Below are 12,123 nucleotides of genomic sequence, written 5' to 3'. Positions count from 1 at the left end.
TGTGTGCACCCTCCGCGCTAGCACTGGGAAGATCTGAGGGCCTCAGCTAGGGGGCGTCAGCAGACCTCAGCCAGCTGGGCCTTGCAGGATAACCAGGGGCATGGCCCAGAGGGCGGGGACCTGAGGCCGGGGCGGCGGGGGGAGGACATGATACGCAGAGGGAAACACACAGGGAGCGTTTTGGAGAGTCCGCAGCTTGGTGTGGCTGGACTACGGGTGGGGCACAAAGGATGGAGGAGCTGGCCAGGCAGTTTGGGCTCACATAGGGCCAGGGGTAGGACCAGAGAAGCTCCTGGCTGCTCGGGGGTGGCCTACATCTTCCTGTATCACTGCACTCCTCAAAGACCACTTTGGCCAGCGGGACCAGGTCAAGCAACTCAGCTGCAAGCATCCCCCCAAATGGGATGTTATTTGGAGGGGAGCCAGGCCAGAGTCCAAGCTGGGAAAAGGCATTTTCTGAGACAGCACATTCTGCTCGATACACTGGGCAATGGGTACAATGTTCTGTGTTAAAACTACTGGAAACCTCACTCTGCTCCGAAGTCTTTCTGTTCTGCCACAGTGGATCCTAAGACATGCCCCCCTTATGTTAATAAAAGATAAGCTACTTACAGAGTCTTTGACCCACTGGGTATAATGTTCAAAGTATCCTATGATTGTATTCCCATACATCATACTTTCCTGGAAAGAAATCAACCATTAGTGAAGCCAATGAAGCTACTGTAGCCTACCTGTCCAATCATGTGGTTATGATCACATACCCACTTGTTTTAAAAAAGGGAACTCACCTCGAAAATAACAGAGGAAGCATTCTCTTTGATGAACTCTTGAGCAGCGTCCAAGGAGAAAATGATCTTGGTCACTTTCACCTAGAAAATATGGCACTGTATCACATAAGGGATTAATTAGACCATTTGCATACAGATATGAGTTCTGTTAACCTGGGCCCACGCCTTCACCTTAAGAAGGCAGCAGAACAAGGCCCAGCCCTTGGAAAGGAAGGGAAAGCGATGAGCACACACCAAGCATTTACTTTGTGCCAGGCACTGAGCTAGGTCCTATAATTGACTTGCCTTGTTGAGTCCTCACAACAAGGTGTGGGAGGGTGCTATTGCGTCCCTTCACAGATGAGGTCACTGAGCCCTGCTCAAGGTCACCATGCTGGGAATCCTAAGAGCTGGGACCCGCACCTTGGTCTGCTGCTCTGTGCCAATTAGAAAAAGCAGCTCTTCCTGCCTAGACCCCTGGGCACACAGCTTGGCCAGGGGACCTATGGCTATTTCTGCCCCCATCAACCCTCGGTTGGGGCCCCCCATGAAGGGCGCTGCACAACGGCATGCTGTGGCCCCAAACATCAAGGTATGCAGGGGCGCAGAGGGTCTGTGCGCAGTCACCAGCCTGCTCCAGGTTCCCTTGGCAAGGGGCACACACTTGTGACAATGTCAACTATGATGAGAGGTGCAGGGATGGCCCTGGAGCAGGAAAAGCCTACCTGAGCTGTGAACTTATTCTCACTGAGAAAAGCAAAGCGGGGAACACTTAGTTTGCTATTGGGAGCTTTCTCGTATGGGAGGCAGCCACTCAACTGCTTGTGCTGCATCCGCTCCCCCCTTTTGTTATTTAATAAAGAAATATTTTCTGAGTTGTCTGCAGGCCTTGTGCATACAAGCCGAATACAACACAGCCTTGGAGCTCGGCTTCTGTTGGGGGGGAGTGCCGGCAGCACTGGGGGAGCCCCTGCAGTTGGCTGTATGAGTTATTCATTATTACTGAAACCCAGTAGGTGGAGGAAACTTCCCCATCCCGCTGATGAAGGGCCTAGCATGGTTCTTGCTTTGACCAGTGGAAGGAAGGGAAATGAGCAGTGGCTTCAAGGGACAAGGTGCATTTTCATTCATCCTCTGAACTCCTACCCTCAACCATGAGGACAGGAGGTGACCCAGATGGGAGCTGCTCCTTCAGCCTGGGTTGCCTCATGGGAAGGTATGTGGAGAAGCCTGGGGCCAACCCAGTAGCAAGACTGAACATTAGCGGTTGTAAGGAGCTGAGATTTGGGGGGGCTGTTTGTTGCACAGCATTATCTCAGCAAAAGTTGACTAATGTACTTCTAAGTTTGCACTCCCCACGTGAGAAAATAGATTTTGTCTATGTATCTGAGAACATGCTAAGAGGTTTGCAATATAGAAATAAATGAGAAAGGAGATGATAAGAAAACCCAGTTTGGAATTTAAAATTGGTGGATAAGTAAAGATTTTCTTCACTTAAGTACCTATAAAAACCAACATTTCAAAAATTCTGTTGTGTGGTATTTTATAACAAAATCCATGACCAAAAAAACATAAATCCTTACCACCAATCCATCACTTGTGTGTTGAAGTGCCTTGACGCTTTGGTATAAAGTGCTCTGGGGAATAAACATAGATAATAGGTTCCAAATTATTACAGAGAGTAGCAAGATCACTCACCTTGTGTCCTCCCCTCCACCCAAGTCAGTCATCATATCTGACTTTAAATGAAAAGGCTTCATTCTTGAAAAAACAACAGACCTCCAGTAACAATGTGTGCCTTGCATGCCTCTGGCATGAGAAAACTGAAAGAAATTCAGTATACATGTTCTAAAGCTTCAAAGGGTAATAAATACATCATGTACAAGGAATCCAAGAAATCCCTTTGATTTAGGTTTCATTCAAGTAGAAGGAATTATTTAAGTTTATTAAAGCCCGCCCAGCAACAGCAGTTTACCAGCATGGTTTAGATCAGAGGCTAGCAAACTAACAAACTTTATCTGTAAAGGGCCAAAGAGTAAATATGTCAGGTTTTATGAGCCATACTCCATCCCAACTGCTCAACGCTGTCTTGGCCCAAAGCAGCCATGGCCCATTTGTTTACATCCAAGGAGCCAAATGTAAACAAATGAATGTAGACATGATCCAGTAAAACTTAATTTACAAAAGCTGGCAGCAGGCTGGACTTGGTGCACCTGCTGAAATTTGTGGGGTCATAGTTCCTTGGACTGCAGGTCATAGGTAAAAGCCCACTTGCCTATTTATAGACTGGTTGCCCTATTGCTAAAAAGGCCAAGGAATCCTGTCTACCTGAAGGAGAGCATTTAAGGACAATGTGAAACCAATGTAAAATGTTAACAAATCTGTTAGGCATAAACCAGTGTAGCTTTAGTTCAGATAAGCACAGCACAAAATGACGGAAATTCGATGGCAGGAATTTGTGAATGTTCTAATGAATTAGAAAGTCAGGAGAGTAAAGAGGGAAGTGAAAACTAGTTCCTGAAGGTTCTGAAGTTGGAGTCAAGTAGACTCACATACTTCTCCAAGCCCAAGCAAGCTGATCAGTAACCCAGTTCCATCCAGGCCTGCCCTTGGCAATGGCCACCACCACCCACACATGAATATACTGACAATTCCTCCCACTTACTGAGCCCTTCTGAGAGGCCATGAAACAGGCCACCGCAAGCCAAGCATCATTCCCACCATTTTAGGTGTGGAACCAAGAAGCTACAGTTCTTTAGAAAGGCAGCAGCAGGATTTGAAAGCAGGTGTATCTGATTCCAAAGCCCATGGTCTTTCCCAGCTACAAAGAGCCTTTATTTCATTAAGGAAAGAAGCGAGAAGGCTGCAAAACAAAGAGGAAAGGGCCAGACAGAAGACAGGATGGGAGAAGAGAACGGAAGCAGTGGCCATGGAAACAATGAGCTGAGCCAAACAGAAGCATAAAGAAGAGTACTTACCCTCGCGATCACGTATTTCTTGACAAAGTTTGGAGAAAAAGAATTTGAGAGTAAGAGTGAGTCCAAAAGCAAGACACCAGCACTTTAGCTAAAGACATGCCTTAGGAGAGCTTTTTAACAGCACTGGAAATTCGAGCAAGAAGCATTAGGTAACTACGGATTTATCTGAAAGGCTCACACTCAAATGGAAAAAGAAAAAGAAATAAGTGGAAAAGGACTGGTGGAATTTCTGTTTTGTTGCCTTAATATTTTATAACTTTAAAGTACAGCTGCTGAACTCTCTTTCTAAAACAGCTCAATTTCTCAGGCTGAGGCCAATCTGATTTGATCTGTTTGAGCTGAGAACACATCAACAGGTTCAAAGAAAGCCAATTCCATGAAACAAATGGATTTTGTGCAAAAGGGAAATTGTTACCATTGATTTTTCCAAAGGGATGACTTGCTGCTGGTGGATCGTTCTAACATTCTTTGCCTGTGTTTTCAGGGACTCTTTAAAATTTCCTTCAGGCTACAAAGAGAATCAAAGAAACGGAGATCAACACCAGCTTTCCAGGCTCAGGGCATGATCTGTAACCACAGGAGCTCTGGTAAGCAGTGACACAAGCATAACTCACACTCAGTAGGTTTCAGAGGCTGCAGTCTCTCTCAACCTCACTATAATTTAGCTAGTATTTGTCCCCCCATTTCACAGATGAGAGAACCAAGGCTCCATTGAGACAGGTTTATTTAACCCACACTTAACTGTATGCTTTACAAATACTAAAGTATCCGATAAAGTGGGCACAACTATTGCCCCCATTCTACAGATGAGGAAACTAAGGCACAAAGGGGTGAACATCTTGCCAAGGTGCTAGAGTTTGGAAGAGGCTGAGTCAGGGTTTAAACCCGGGTCTTATTCCAGAGCTCAGGCTCCTTGTCCCCATGCTCTGCTGCTTCGTGCAAGGGGCCAGTTAAGGCAGTTTTTCGTCAACCAGCAGAGGAGGTGACGAAGGGGGAAGCTCATGGGACTTGATGATTTCTCTGCCATCCTTTCTCCACTCACTCCTGAAACTCAAACCACCAAATGAAATCTCTCTTCCATGCCGCCCATTTCCATTCCCTACACTGCAAGAAAAAAGACAAGTGTGCGTACGTGTGGTGGGAGGTGGGGGCGTGGAGAGGTTAACAGGGTGAGAGTAGACCCAGTGCCAAGGCACTTAGGGCCCGGCACTCGGAAACTGCCCTGGAATCACTCCTAGGTCCCCGAGTTTGGGCCCCACTCAGTGGCTGCTGGCCAGGGGCATTTCTCCACAAGGTTTGGGTGCTATAAGGAGCTATCAGTGGCCTCCCCAGGAAGGGTACTGGGTCCTGATAGCGACGATCATTACCGCATGGAACTGGACTCTTTGAACTCACCAAATCGCTTGCTGATGCTTCTAGATTATCAGCAAATGATAACAGATTCCCTTTTGTGGGAGGTTTACTTGCCTATGAAAAAGGTGAAAAATATGTGCAATGAATATCAGTGCTTTTTTAAACCTTAGGAAACATCTAATAGGTGATGGCTTGAGCGTGGGTCTGTAACCACAAGGGAAGAGCTTCGTACATCTGCACTCCCATCCTACAGGGGAAGACATACACCTCAGAGGCTCAGGTTCCTCCAAAAGCTCCAGCGTGAACACACCGGTCGTACCTCAGTCAAGTAAGCTGCGTAATCTATGCTGTCTATTCCCGAAGCACTGAAATCCTTCAGGTTTTTTTTCCCTGCTTCATCTAGCAGAACTACATTGTCAAGACTGACGTTCAGATACTCAAACTCGTGCTGTATTTCTTGGATGTGCTGCATGATAAAAAAAGAAAAGTTACAAGTAACCCCATTATCCTCTAAGACTTTCACATCCTTAAGGCTGTAAAAGAGCAATAAAAATACAGAGGACGCCCAAAAATGAAGCCCGTGCCCTAGAATGGCGTTTCTGGCCTCTTCGCTCCCCTTCCGCTCCTTCTCCCTGTCCTGGCCTCCTTCCTTAGGCCCCATGCTAGGCACCAGGCAAAGCAAAATGCTGTTCCATCTCCATCCTCAAATACCTCAAGGGGGGAAAGGCTGAGCTATAACAGAGGAGCATGGACTGGCAGTGGATGCCAAGGGGGCCAGAGAGGTGGCGGGGGCAAAGGGGTTCTGAGCCAAGCTTTTAGACAATTGAGTGGCTGAAAGGGGCAGAGGAGGCCGGCATTCCAGGGGAAGGGGACAGGAAGTGCTGGACTTGGGAGGCCCAAAGATGTGGCAGGCAGCATCTGGGGAATGGTGGCGCTCCTTGGGCTGAAGATCAGGGCTCGGATGGATGATCCTCACGGCCAGTTGTTTCAGTCAGCTTGGAGGGTGCAGGGCGGGTCTTCCCAACCTCTACTCATCAAGACACAGAGTTACCTGGAGAGCATCTATTTACGGTTTAGTTCAAAGATAGATGTTATTGGTATGCAAATACAAGGAGTATTTGGAGAAGATAATGAACAAAAACTTCGTGTACAGCTTTCAAATAAACCTCCTCACAGTAAGAAACTGGTCAGGACATCTTGGCCTCTCGGGGGCCCTGGAAGCTTTTCTTGACTCCTTGGTGGGCGAACTGTGAGGTTTGGGGAGTAACCTCCTCCCATGGTATCCGGGCACATTCTGGAAGCCCAAGAGGAAGAGAGTTCTTTAGATTCTCTCATGCACTGAGGTCCGAGAAGGTCAAAAGAGGCCTCTGGGCAGGGAGAGTGGGGTACGGTCTAGGCTGGCAGTGCCCCAGGCCTGGGCAACTGAGTATCTGGCTACTGCTCCTTCTGGCCCACGAGCTTGGCAAGGGCCTTTCTGTGGAGTCTTAGGACTAAGACTCGGGTGCAGGCTTGGGCAGAGGAGAAGAGAAGGGCCGTTCCTTCCATCTGCCTCTTGCCGAGGGCCAGCAGAGCTCCTCGGAGCCCACTGGGCTGACGCTGAAGGCATGTGGACAGGAGGACCATAGTTTGCAGTCCCAAGTCCCTCTTCAGGGACCCCTCAGCAACGGGCGGCCGGTCTTGGTGAGTGTTTGGGTGTTCTCTAGCCCCTGGCTCAAACCATATCTCATTTTCCCCCACCACCTGCTACAGGGGAGCCAAAAGGCGAAAGTGGTGGGGTTACCTGGGACTGGAACTGCAGGTGCAAGCAAATGAAGGGAGGCAAGCCCAAGACAGTTTTTCCCGAGGGCAAAATGAACCGGGTGTGCACAGCCGACTGGACTCGCACTGCATTCAGATTGGAGTGCAGGTAAGTAAGCCCCTCTGGGGCATAAGGAAGGCTTGGGACTTAATATCTCTCCCTAAGACAGACCCCACAGCCCCATCTCTTTGGGATACAAGGAGGAGGGGTTGTTCCTCTAAGAACATCTGTACTCAGAGAAATAAAACCTTTTCCTGTGAAATATTAGCTGTGAGGCATCTTGAGAAGAATCTTGCATATCTACTAGAAAAACTCAAGCTGCAAGAAAGAATTGGTTGGAGGTGATGAAAATATTTTGGAACAAGATAGTGGTAATAGGTGCACTACGCTGTACTAAATCCCACTGCCTAGTACATTTTAAAATGATTCATTTTGTTATGAGAGTTTCACCCCCCCAAAAAAAGACCCCCAAACCAAAGACAAATGAATTTAGTAAAAAAATGTCAGTTTGAGACTGTTCTAATTACTCACATCTTTAATGTTGAGATATTTACTGATGTTGAAGCGGTTCTCGAGCTGAAGTGAGGTATACATGCTTTTATTTTCATTGCAATCACTATGGGAAGAAGACAGAGCAATCAGGACCCAAAAGAGCAGTTACGGCTATCTCTGCTCACTGCTGGGGATGAAGAGAGGTTAACTGGGTTCACGATTGATTACCAATGCCTGTCGTGAGCACGGGAAGGCAGATACGTGTGCCACATATTTGCCACCTCTGCTGGAGGCAATGGGGACCCACTGAAACTTAGGCAGGAAGGGTCGAAGGTGGTATGGGGTTGCATCGCATTCCTGGATGTTTGGAAGGTGGAAGGGAGTGGAACGAGGTGGGAGGCACAGAGGCCAGTTGGAAGCTGCTGTGATAATGATGGCAACAATGAACCAGGGGGGTGGCCGCGGGGGCAGAAGAGGAGGAGACGATTTAAGAAATATTTAGAAGGTAAAACCTACACATACCATTTATAATATTGCTTTTGGATAAAAATTCATTCCAAGTCTTGTCTCAGGGCTCCAGAAAGCCAGTTTTCAATGCCACAGGTTGAAGGCTGGAAGCAAGGACTTTTCTACATCCCTTTACTTTGCACCTGGCCCGAAGGCCAGAGCAGGTTTTTTCCAAAGCTCTTGAGAACAGTCTCCTGCTTCCTTACTCCCTGCCCTTGCTGCCGCTGGTTGCTTAGTCCGGTACCTTTCTCCTCCCCTTTGCTGGTCAATCCCTACTCTGCTATTAAGGTCAGCTCAGGTACCGCTTCTTCCAGGAAGCCCTTCCTAAATCCTCCATCTCCAAGCTGCACGGGGTGCCCTCCCCAGGGCTTCTATAACAGTCTCAGCAAATTTTTATTACTTACAAGTGACATCTTATTTGATAAACACTTGTTCATGGATTGTCCTTACTAGATTTTCCATGACAGCAGGTCTAATTCAATTTTCTACACTATCTCAGGTATTAATCAGGTACTTAGTTTCCTCAAATAATAACAAAAGCAGTTATTCATAGAGTACTTATCGTGAGGGTGTTGTGAATGATAAGTGAGTTTGCACAGGTAAAGTGTTTAGTTCAATCCTGCCACATAGGATTAGTAAAAGTGATCATTATTACTATTTAGAATGGCATTTGTTGAATAATATAAACAAACAGCAATGGCATAGCTATATTTTTAAAAACTAATTTCTGTGGGTAAGCTAGAGGAATAAATTGCCATTTATTCATGAGGGCATGTGTATTTGAAAATGTTGTGGAAAATGCAAAAATAAAATGATAATGCCAGAAAGTATATTTCATGATTCCCAGGCTACTGAAGAAGTCAGAGTCAAATGTTGATGAATACTATTAATTACATAATAACATCAGTTCTATGGTTAATATTTACTTAAAACTCAATACAGCAAACTCCAGGAGGCTACTAAGAAAACCAAGAATAGTGGTTCAGTGTAGGGGACAGGAGACAGCCTATCAGGTGGGATTTGTCTCTGTTCACCTCTTGGACTTTCTGCTCTCAATGTGAGCCACTGTCACCTTCTGTATCTTAACATATTGTGCTAGGCACACATCCCCTAGCTGTCCATGGGTAGAAATAAAAGGGTGATCAGTGTTTTAAAAGCTCCTTGTGATTTCGTATCAAGTAACCTTAAAGTGACCTCTTTCCCCATAGCTCAGGGCAGACAACTGTCTGATCTCAAGAGACACCTAGACCATCGACTATCAGACCTGGAGGGCCATCTGACTATCTGGTCAAAGTACATGATGCAAAATAAGCCAAGAGTTACCTCAATTTGGGAGGAAAGAAGTGTTATACATGTTTGGGAGGCTGCTCCAAAAGCTGAACCAAAGGGCAAGGAAAAAACAAACGTTTCAGTGGGAGAAGTATAAACAATGGGGAGACAGTAAGTTTCTTCCCACCACGGAATCAGGGCCAGGTCCAAGCTCATTTCCTGTTTTGGTAAATGACTCAGAGCACGGCAGGCTCAGGAGAAAACTAACTCCCCCGGTTTACAGAGACCACGAAGCTCTTTCATACACAGAATGTGCCTGTCTGGCTGTTGAACCTCAAAACTGACCTACTTCATGGAGATGAAGAGGCTCCATAGTGGGGAGAGAAAGCGGTCTGGGCAATGGGAAGAAAGCCTCATGGGGATTGAGAGGAAAAGACTCAAGCATGTCAGCCTGTAAGGGGACGTGCTGGGAAGGAAGAGGAGAGCATGTGCTCCATGACCTCAGCAAGTTGGGGCATCACTACCAAAGAGAGGGCTTCTCCCCTCTTGGGAAGTGCAAGGAGGCAAAACATAGAAACGGGAAAAAAAGGGTTTTCGTTATATAGGAGAATAATCTGCATATCAGGAATGCAGCAGAAAGGACCTTGACATTTCAGAGAGTTTAATAAGGTTTAGAAAATCCTGCTATTAGCTAACATTTCCGGGATATTAGCGCAGGGGGGAAGTAACCTGCTGCCAATATTCTCACACATTGGAGACAGAAAACACCCATGCAAATGAACAATCGTAAGAAGAGGTATTATGTTTTCAAGTTCTTATTACGAGTCAGGCACTGTTCTCATTTTATTCTCTTACTTCACCTTCCCAACGGCCACCGAGTTAGAGCACAATGATCAACCATTCCTACTGATGAAGAGGAAGCCAAACTGCCCAGGGCCCAGGGTCCCAGCGGGGAGCAGAGCGGGAGCCCAGGCAGCCTGATGCACAGGCCATCCCTCTAACCGCATCCCTCTGGCTCTTCCATTCACTGAATTCCTGTGATCTGGCTCTTACTTGGGGTTGCTGACTCTTGAACTTTCACAGGCCTGCCCCGCTCATCTACCTTAGGGTCAACTTAGCCAGTGAGCACCAGGGATTCCCGGAGAGAGGGCCCTCTAGACGTCACCGTAACAGGGCCTGAAAGGCGCACCTTTCTGGTCAAGACCCGAGAATCTCTTAATTCTGAAACTGGAGAGTCTCATCATTAGGTTAAAAATAGGAAGGCAAAATTCTTATTGTGGGAAAAGAACATTCTCCAGTAGCACAAACACCTCATGCAATTCTTGATACCTGTAGACTTGTTCAAACGTGAGTTTAATACTCGGTTCCTCAAATATCAGGCCAGAGAGATAGTATTGCCACTTCTCATTTAGTAAATAAGGTGTGTCCAAAATCTGGAACAAATACAAAGCGTTTTTAAAAAGGACAGTTTTATACTAACATATGCATATTTTTTATTATTTTTCACATCATGATGTTTTTCACTGCTTCCCAACCTAAAAGTAAAAAACACAACTGTGGTTGGAACAATCAATCAATCTCTGGGCAGCATCAATAGGAATGGCAGATAATACTTTTTTTTTTTTTTTTTTTAAAGAATACAGCTTTTAGTAAAACAAATACAGTAGAAATGGATGGTAGAGGAATAGACAATATGATTCAGAATGGCTGATATAAAGCCATGAAACAGGTGTTCCAGCTCTTTACCAATTCACTCTGGACAAAATGAATGAAAACTCACTCTGCCCTCTGAGTTTGAGACCATATATATCTAAGAAGGTGGAATTACTGCATGACTGTCTCTGTGTCTGAGAAGTGTAAATGGTTTCAAAATATATTCTTCTTTACAAGAATTACTTTTTAAAAATTCAACATAGTACGGAAGATAATGAAGTCTGGCCTTATGTATTACAATTGTATTTTACCAAGAGGCCGAAAGGAGATAATTTGACAAACTGATGCTCTCAATTTAACTTCCCTCCACCAACTGAATAACTAAAATATCACGAGAACAACTGGTTACTTTCACAGTCATTTACCTGATTTCAGAAGACAGTTGGGTTGGGTAGATTACAAAAATACATACAATGAAACAGGAAATTAGAAATATATCGTAAAAATCAGAATCTAGAGAAAAGCATTGGAAAGTAAAGTTAGAAGAGAGACACACAAAAAACTTTCTTCTTAATGTCCACTGATCTTCTACCATGCATGGTGCTTGTTTTTAGAGGGAGAAAGTGCAGCATGAATTGAATGCCCCATCAGAAATCCACCAAGGACAACCCCTACCAGGGGGCATGAACTTTACCAGCTTCAATTTTAGGAACCCAAACCATTTGTGGGCACCTTTGTCATTTGGGAACCTCAGTGTCAGAAGCTTCCTGGGTGTGTGGGAGGACCTGGGAATATATCTTCTGATGTTCTCAACCGCATTTCCCATTGGAAAGAATTTTATCCTCCCCAAACATTACAATTCACATTGGTAAACAGGTACTTACTTCACCTGCAGTCAGAAAATAAGAACACATATCAAGAATCTGAACTTACCAAATTAAAAAGAAACTGCGAATCTGTCTTTGCACTGCTTTGAAGAAACCCACAAGATATGGTGAAATCAAAGTTTCCATTCAAGCCCTTCCACAATGGGCACAAAAATCCTATTTACCTGGAATAATTTCCTGTTTCTGTAAGGCTCACAGACCAATTTTTCAACATTTCCACCAACGACAAAAGTGAGAATCACGATGATCATCAATATCCAGCAAAAGAGGAAACTCACTCCAACGCCGCTGGGAAAAAATATAAAATGAATAGTTCTACCAGGAATGAGTCACTATTCCCTACTAGTATTTAATAATTCTACCTATTCAATGCATGAAACGAAGCTGGAGTCGGTAGCTCTCAGCAAGTCAGACAGGTG

The 12,123-nt window shown here is 45.5% G+C and overlaps 1 protein-coding gene across 10 annotated transcripts in view; it reads right to left on the bottom strand.

The window, feature by feature from the left end:
- PROM1 (prominin 1) overlaps positions 1-12,123 on the bottom strand; it is a 130,841-nt gene that overhangs the window by 11,705 nt on the left and 107,013 nt on the right. For all 10 annotated transcript variants that reach the window (XM_058300656.2, XM_071217197.1, XM_058300665.2 and 7 more), the window contains exons 13-21: positions 11,869-11,992; positions 10,494-10,597; positions 7,428-7,512; positions 5,418-5,564; positions 5,141-5,212; positions 4,161-4,253; positions 2,351-2,404; positions 789-869; positions 613-681 (exon numbers count right to left, since the gene is read on the bottom strand). In XM_058300656.2, coding sequence (XP_058156639.1) covers positions 613-681; positions 789-869; positions 2,351-2,404; positions 4,161-4,253; positions 5,141-5,212; positions 5,418-5,564; positions 7,428-7,512; positions 10,494-10,597; positions 11,869-11,992 — 829 coding nt within the window. The remainder of the gene's footprint in view (positions 1-612; positions 682-788; positions 870-2,350; positions 2,405-4,160; positions 4,254-5,140; positions 5,213-5,417; positions 5,565-7,427; positions 7,513-10,493; positions 10,598-11,868; positions 11,993-12,123) is intronic.

The sequence above is a fragment of the Dasypus novemcinctus genome, chromosome 1 (genome assembly GCF_030445035.2).
Source record: "Dasypus novemcinctus isolate mDasNov1 chromosome 1, mDasNov1.1.hap2, whole genome shotgun sequence".
Classification (NCBI taxonomy): Eukaryota; Metazoa; Chordata; class Mammalia; order Cingulata; family Dasypodidae; genus Dasypus; species Dasypus novemcinctus.
This window is presented reverse-complemented; position numbering and strand designations above follow the sequence as displayed.